This window comes from Brachionichthys hirsutus, chromosome 6 (genome assembly GCF_040956055.1).
Source record: "Brachionichthys hirsutus isolate HB-005 chromosome 6, CSIRO-AGI_Bhir_v1, whole genome shotgun sequence".
NCBI classification, from domain to species: domain Eukaryota; kingdom Metazoa; phylum Chordata; class Actinopteri; order Lophiiformes; family Brachionichthyidae; genus Brachionichthys; species Brachionichthys hirsutus.
The window spans coordinates 7,953,398-7,961,586 of record NC_090902.1 but is presented as its reverse complement, the minus strand read 5'-3'; the positions used below and the strand labels follow the sequence as shown (position 1 = coordinate 7,961,586).

General features: G+C 44.2%; 1 protein-coding gene across 2 annotated transcripts; it reads right to left on the bottom strand.

Annotated features, from left to right (window-relative positions):
* Nucleotides 1–2,529: 2,529 nt before the first annotated feature.
* Nucleotides 2,530–7,588, bottom strand: dele1 (DAP3 binding cell death enhancer 1). 2 transcript variants are annotated; one of them, XM_068740454.1, is made up of 12 exons: nt 7,456–7,588; nt 6,431–6,548; nt 6,188–6,290; nt 5,887–6,031; nt 5,511–5,729; nt 5,306–5,388; nt 5,113–5,206; nt 4,789–4,931; nt 4,525–4,683; nt 3,878–3,970; nt 3,397–3,556; nt 2,530–3,270 (listed from the first exon to the last, which is right to left on the bottom strand). In XM_068740454.1, exons 1-12 carry the CDS (start codon nt 7,484–7,486, stop codon nt 3,020–3,022), a joined length of 1,599 nt encoding a protein of 532 aa, XP_068596555.1. In that variant the 5' UTR covers nt 7,487–7,588; the 3' UTR covers nt 2,530–3,019. The 2 variants fall into 2 exon arrangements, with proteins under 2 accessions (XP_068596555.1, XP_068596556.1); XM_068740455.1 differs by having other exon boundaries at nt 2,530–3,267.
* Nucleotides 7,589–8,189: the final 601 nt, after the last annotated feature.

Genomic DNA, 8,189 nt, shown 5'->3' with positions numbered 1-8,189 from the left:
GAGAAAATGAGAAGAACGCATAATAACAATAATCATGTCTAATATCTTTCTTTTGTGTATCTTCATTTGTTGCTGTGACAGCATCAGGCTCAGACATCCAGAAACGCTTTAGGTCATTTGTATTTCTCCGATTCTGAAATCCACATAAAGCCACAACTCTCTCTCTCTCTGCTTTCTCTTTTTTGTACCACAGCCAGTCTCAACAGGCTTTATTAATACATGCATTATTTCCTCATCCTCACACCGCTGTGACAACATAAGGTGCCACGAGTGACGTTTTCAATCACACTGTGGCTGGACTGCCACATATGAGTCACATATCAAGTCTGCCATGACTCCCTTATCTCTGAGTGGATCAGTAGTGCCGACTGCAGGACGGTGAACAGCAAAGACAATGACAAGGAGTCATTATGATCTTATATGTACGGGTAGCGTCACTGTACCCTCTGTAGTCAAATGTCTGGGACAGTGTGGAAGAAAAAAAAAAGATATCCTTGAACATTGCACAAAATCAACAGCACACACAGCTCAAACAATGCTGCAGTCCTCATCAGCACCTTTCCTGTGGAAAAAGCACAAAGTCAACAGATCTGGCAGCCAGATCAGACCTTGGGAAAAGACAGAGATACTATTTTGGAGACAGAACAATCCCCGGGCAGTGCACTTTGTTCATATGGGGACCCCTATCCCCCTCCCTACTAGCTGAGCGGCTTCTTGTTGTCCCTTTGACTGTACCACAACAACGTGTTTGTGCTGAATCTGCACTCACGCTGCAGGCCTGAGGCTCAGGCACAAACACAGAGTCAACAGGTACAAACTATACCTGCAAGCAGTCGCATCAGAACGCTCAACCGGAAACGCTTTCTTTCGTCACGATGAGCTACAAGCTGGGAGAGGCATGCTTTCCACCTGACAGCCGCAAATCATGAAGCTGCAAAATCATGAAGCTGCGAATCATAGCAAACACATAGCGTGACTGAGAGAATGGGTTGCACATCCTGACACTGCCCCCTGGAACCGACAAGAAGTCATAAGATAACTCTAGCCTTTTCTTTCTTTCATTTTCCATCTCGGCAATGCAGAACAAATCTCCATGAGGAAATAAAACGAGGTGGGAAGCGGCTGCTGGGGGGGGGGTAAATGGACAGCTATTGTTGGGAGAAAGCGAGGAGAATGACACAGCAGTTTTGCCGGATACTGGAGCACGGTCAGCGCAGGGAGAGAATCAGAACTGGTCTTCAGTAAATCTTAACAAGGAGGCCATTCATTAGATTTCAGCTGCTTAACCCAGTAAAGAAAATATGTCTCTTTAAATGAAGGCCTATCCTGTGCTCTAATGTTGCTTGTGCTACAGCGACATATGAGGAGGCGATCACGCTACTAGCCCACCTCTGCATCAGGAAAAGGGTGAATATTGATCAAACACAAGTCAATGTTCCCTCTATAGCCGAGTCAGGATCCTTGCCTGCTCTGGAGGTTCTACTTTCTGCTATCCTTGTTTACAGAGTTTTCCCACCTGAAGGTCAAACCGATATCACTTTCAACAAACAGCCTGTCTCAGAGTTCATCATCAGCTATTGAGGCCTGGCCTGTCTGAGGATAAACATCCTTTACCTTCAACTCCGAGCTGCACCCACTGCTTCAGGAATGAAGAGCAACAGATGGAAGCCCAAGATGGGGAGAAATTAACTTGGGGGGGGGGGGGCGATGATGTCATGGGTGGGGGTGTTCTGGCTCCTCTTTTCTCTCTCTCTCTCGTCACAAACTGAAACATTCACCATATCGCCGTGGATGCACCGACGGGGTGTCTAAAGGCGTGGAGGCTGAACGATCGTCTGAAACGCGTCAACATTTCTGCAACCTCCGCCGCGCCGGGATGGGGAGCGCGTCCCATCCAGGCGCATCTATTTCCAATCCACTCACCGCTCTTCCGTCAGCCTCCCGGCTTGTGCGCCTCCGCTCTCACCGCGACGCACACATCAGGGGCGCAGGGAGCGAGGAGCAGCCGCTTTTAAGCGCCAGTCCCGCCCGTAGCTGCAGCCGGTCGCCCGTATGGATCATCTGCGCCCTCAGCCCGGCGCGTCTTTTTTTTTTTTTTTTTTTCTCTGCGCAAAAGGAACCGAGAGCTGCGAGAGCCAATCAGAGCCGCGGACGCAGGACGTTGGGGGGCACGGAGGAGACGCAGCCGTAATAAACCCACCAGTTGTTATTTTGTAATTCAGGCGTCCTCCTATTATTCAATCATGAATAATAGGAGGAATAATGTTACGCAGATGTCGCAGGACGTGAATGCCGTCTAACGCAACAAACGTTACGCCTGCCCCTTATCCCAAAAATAATGTCTCCATGACAACAGATTACTGTTTGATTAGTTCATTGAGGTGTTTAAATATTATAAAACCAGGAAGACACATGTTGCCCCCCCTCCCCCCCATAGTGCATTATGAATCACTTTGGAATGTGCTTTCTCAAAAAAGTAAGATCCTCCACCCTTAATCGAAACTGTTGTTTCAATGATACACAATGAACCATTTTAGAACCGGTTTTATTGAATGTAACATTATCTTAAAGCACTTTGTCAGAAGCGTGATGCAGATTACAGACGACAAAATCAAAGCAGTCTTCTCCTTGTGCCAACAATCACAGGAGAACGGAGACCATCAACGCTAAGGCACCTGCAGATCACTTTCTCTTAGGCACAGGGACACTTGTAACAGAAACACTGTAGTGTAATGCAGGAAAACACGCCAATCACATTCATCCAAAAACACATTCAGAAGTATAAAAAAAACAAAACATGTTCACACAGCTGACCGAGATCTAATCCCATCAGTGCACATAACACACACACACACACACACACACACACACACACTTTGACCATTCTGTTCTGATGAACATAAACTCAGTAGCAAAAACAAGTAACACAGAAAACATCCTCTTAAATTGTACAAGGCTGGAAACATCAATCAGACTGGTATGACTTTATGCATCCTCACAGATAACCTCTATCTTATAACTATCCTATCCCAACCATCCACTGGCAGGATATTTCCTCAGTGCTGTGGAGCTGGAGAGGCCTGGAGAACAGGGACACGGGGACACACAGGCTCCCAGTGCTCCAGGAGTGAGGCAAGACGGGAAGGGCAACAGGGTGACCAGTGGAGGGAGGGGCGGGACCGCCCGGAGAGGAGAGAGGCTGCTGCAGCAGACGGTCAGCTTCAGGGAAACACGGGGCGGAACGAATGGAGCGCAACACGGCATCTTCTGCTGAGGAGGTAGGAGAGAAATAAACATCACAGATATTATCACTGCGGTCTGGGCTCAGTAAAAGCTCATCACATGCAGCACCATCGAGCACGATCGAACGATGTGAAGAGAGGACGCGTGTTTTACCTTTGTCGCCTGTGGGATTAAGAGGCGACAGCAGGATCTGTGCCTGCTTGTTTCCTGCACGAGCAGCTCGTCGGTAGCAATCGATCGCTCTTCTCATATTCTGCTGCACTCCAAAACCACTCTGGTAACACTGACCCAGGAACAGCAGGGCGGCGCTGTCCTGAACACATGAACAAAGTAAACCTCTGTTTAACTTCTCGGCTGAAAGCCTCATAAACGGACACCAGAAGCTTCAACAGACACAACAAGTAGTAAAGACTGTAGACGCAATTATAAAAACAATCACAACAGATTTGTACTGTTAGAGCGATTATTACAAAAATACAATTACAACAAGGACGTTTAGGAAACACAGAAGTTTTACAAATGCCCAGTAAAAGCAGGATGTGGTCTGGAGGTTTACTACTGCAGGATGGCTGAGATGGAATCTGGGCGAAGGTGCCACAGATAAAACTCTAGAAGCATCGAGAAGGGAACTCACTCCGCTCTCTGCTGCCATCTTCAGGTACTGGACAGATTTGCTCCCATTTCTCACCGGCTCCTGAGTGAAGACTGAGGCCAGGCAGAGCTGAGCCTGAGGAGGGAGAGACACAGAGTTGGTTAGCCCAGACTGCCAGCAGCGTATGCATGCATTTTCTACTAATGGGCGAGCTAATGATCCATCCTCTGCAGGGTCTTGGGGGCATTTTAAAGACCGACGGACAGTTTAATGTCATCAATTCATGCAGACACAGGAAGAAAATTAAGAAATGACAAAACACTCGGAACCAATTATCGTTATAAGTCGACGTCCCACTGTAATGTTTATTTTTTAAGTCGAATATGAAATATTAAAAACCTATTTTCCTATCATTTACTTGCCTCAAAATATGACTGTATTATATTGAATAAAAGACAGAATTTTTGTTTAGATTTATGAATTCCGTTTCCTTCGATAGTAAGAAATTCAATATTTTAAGGAAACCATAATGTTAAGCATAACAATCCTTACAGTCAGAGATATAGGAGAAAACACTTGTAAACGTATTGTATGTAACGTATGTAAATTGAAGCTTCAACTAGTACGCAGTACGCAATGAAGTATGTACCTGCCAGTATGCTGTAGGAAGGATTTGTCAAGCTTTGTACCTTTGTGAGTCCCGCTGCAGCAGACTCTTCCAGTAAGTTGATGGCTGTATTTAACTCCTCCAAACTGTGGTGTCCCCTAGTGGTCAGGAGCAGCTTTGCATAGCGGTACTGAGCCTGCCTGTGACCCCCAACTGCCGCATGCCAGTAGTAATGCATAGCCTTGAAAAGAAAGAGAAGAGAATCCTCTCAATACTTATTTGTACAAAGGAGACTAATGACTATCAGAATACCAGCAGCGAGTAAATAAAGAATCTGGATTCTCACTCTCTCTGTGTCTTTATGGACTCCTCTCCCTTTCTCGTAGCACACACCGACATTGAACTGGGCCTTGCTGTAGCCCTGCTGGGCTGCAGCAACAAAATATGGGAAAGCTTCTCCATAGTTCTCACTCTTGGCATGTTCCAGAGCTGTCATAAATAAGAGAGACGAGGGTATTAGTTATAGACCGAGGGAAACGACACGGTTCACTTTGGAAAATACTTCAAATGGAGAGCGTGCAGTATTTGGTTTGTGTATAATTGATCATCCCGAGTTGGATTTAAATGCTAGAAAGCTTTTTGGTCTGGATCTGTGCAAGCAAATCGTCACCAATGATGTTGAGGATGACAGGGATACTGTTGTCTCCCACATGCTTGAGGTTCAGTGTGGCTTCTGCTAGCTTCTCCTCATCAGACAATGCATTCTGGAAAAAAAGAAAGGGTGCGAACAATCAGGATGACGCAAGATGTCAGCCAGTCCCAGCAAGAATAAAGACCAAGTACTGCTTCCCGAAAACCTTCACCTGGTCATTAGAATTGTTTGACTCTGTGCCGTCTCTGTTGCCATCATTCTGCAGAGGACAGGATGCTGACACAAGAGAGTCCTCTTTGGGTCAGACAAGGAAAAGAAACATTATTTTCCTGCTCTCACACATACGACAAGAAAATCAGAACAATAATATTTGTAAACATTGGTCTGCTTTGTAAAGCACAGGGTAAAGAACAAACCGGGTATTGGAGAATCCTGGCTCGGGGGCGTCCTCTGCTGGTCACAGTTAGAACAGTCAGCAGTCAGATAGTCCTCACCGCTGCTGTGATGACTGGCAGCGTCACCTGTAGTGCTGCTGCTGCTGCTCTGAGGAGAGGTCTGCTCTTGGTTCTGACTCTCTGGTACTCCCTGCAGACACAATACTCTACTTCCTCTGGGCAGAACATCTCGTCTAGAGACTGGAGAACCCAAACAAACACCGACAGCATTCTGATTACAAAAACTGAAAGGTTTATTAAAAGTCTGTTTTGCAAAACAACCTTGTCAACTGATGTAATCAGCTGATATGAGCTGCATCATCAGCTGGCCCATTGCTTTGGTTAAAATAATACTCACGAGTATCCAGCAAGATGCGGTAGCCACACTTGTGCAGGATGGAGGCGGCTGTCGGGCTTCCATGCGTTGGGCCTGATTCTGTGCCTGAAGAGAACTGAGAATGGATCCTCCTGCAGATCTGCATGAACAGAGATGCTGCGACACCCTGTGGGAAAACATCAGTACTGCATCACCCATAATTGGCAAGACTATTTAAGCCATTGGTAAGAAGCCTCTGAACATAGTTCATAAAGAATTATGACATCAAAAAAGGTGACGTTGAACATAACTGTGAATATTTGAGGCTTAAATTGAGACGTACCCATCCTACAGCATCAAGAGCTGTGTAGCGTGGAAGCTCAGCAAACTCATGCCGGAAGGTTCTTTGTTTCTGTCTCCATTCTCCGTCCCCCCCTTTCTGAGAGCTGGCAGAAAATGGTTTTGTTTGTATGAATCTCTTTCTATTGTTAGTCTACAGTATGAAGACATTACAGAGACATAATACGAGTGGTGCTCTTGTTGGTGGATCATGGACAAAAACAGGAGATGGAGGTGAGGAATGCACCTGCTGTCAGAGGAGTGATGAGATGTGGAGAGGATAGTCGAGCTATTGATGACCTCATCCTCCACGTGGTGCGTCTGAGGCAATCTCAGGGGGTTGTTTCCATAGCAGCGATGCAGAGCTGAGAAGTGGTGGGTGGACGAAATAAATTAACATCAAATACTGAAACTTAGGGGTTCGAGCCCCTCAGAAGCATGTGACTTCCCTTACGCGGAAAGAGATCTGAGACAGTAGATAAAGTAAAAACCAATAAGAACAACTATTTTACTTTATTTATTTATTAATTTGTTTCAAGCAGAATAGAAATTAAAAACAAAACAAAATTATACCTTTTTGCGTACAAGAAACCATATATCGACTAAAGAAACAAAAACCCAACAAATATGTCCAAAACAACCACCAAAGTTCATGTACACAACAATAGCAATAATACATTATATAGTGATTGAAAAGGAGTGGGAAGAAGAAAAACTGTTATTTCTCATCTATTGGAAAACCAGCAATGGAAAAAAAACAAAATAGTTTAAAATAAAATATTGATTGTTGCCAAAGACACTACAACAGGTGAACTGCACCATTTAGCCAAAATTATTAATTCATGTTTTCTTAAATGACTAGAAATGCTATTCTCTTATTGGAACTCAGAAAGAAAGAAATGGAATACATTCATTCGATTGATCCATTGACTTTTTTATTCCCAGTTTGGGGAAATCTTTTTTTTAACAGCAATAAGTCCAACAGTAGAGATAAAATAGAATATAATATAATAGAATATTGCTTCATTTCTTCCACAAAGGGGGAATTCCCTTTGTTATCAGCAGCATAAAAGAAGGTCAGACAAACAGGAATGGTTTCCTGTATCTGCTTCCTGTTATCTCCTATCATTACAAGTGGACACTGTCCTATGTCTGCGTATTAAATTACCCAAATGCTCTTTACGACGGCGGAGAAAGCTAACAAACAGCTATGTTACATAATGCTTAATGATAACGCAGCTTAGTGGAAACAACATGGCTCTTCTTCTTTACCTCTTAGAACAAAACCTTGGACTCTCCACATGGCTCGTCTTTTGCAGCAGCTTTAGGTGAAATATAATCTACTAGAACACATATTTAGATTCATCCGGAGGCTCGGCTGGCCCCTTGACGGATAAATAAAAACCCGTCGCAAGATGTGCCGGAAAAAGAGCAAACCGGAAGTATCCGTAATGACGCAACTGATAAAATGCGAAGGAGGGTAGTTTCAGCGTCACAGCGCCACCGAACGGCCCGATGGGTAATGACAGCCTGACAGCAGCATGTGTTTGGAAACACTATTTTTTTTTTTTTACATTTAGTGTATTGCTTACGCGTACTTGCACTATTAAATTAAATCTGGAGCTCTTCCTCTATCGTGTTATCAAACTGATCTTCCCTTTTGAATGAAGCAGGTTGTCCAAATGAAATTGCCATTCCTTGCCTCACTTACATCAAGGAATCAGGGAAGCAAGGAATTTTTATTGTCATTCCAACATTTGCATGAAAGGAACGAAATTTGCACTCTGGTCCCGGTTAGAAGGCGTAAGAAAAATAAAAAAAGACAGAATCACTTAGACACTTGACAAATATTAAAATATATTCTTTGCACACATTCCTCCAATAGCAGCATATACAAAATTGTCCAATAATCTTACATACATGTGGGTAAAACGGCACGCACAAAAACATAATTCATTTTAGTATTTAAACCAGTGTTTTTCTTGCTATTTCTAACATGTCAAAGT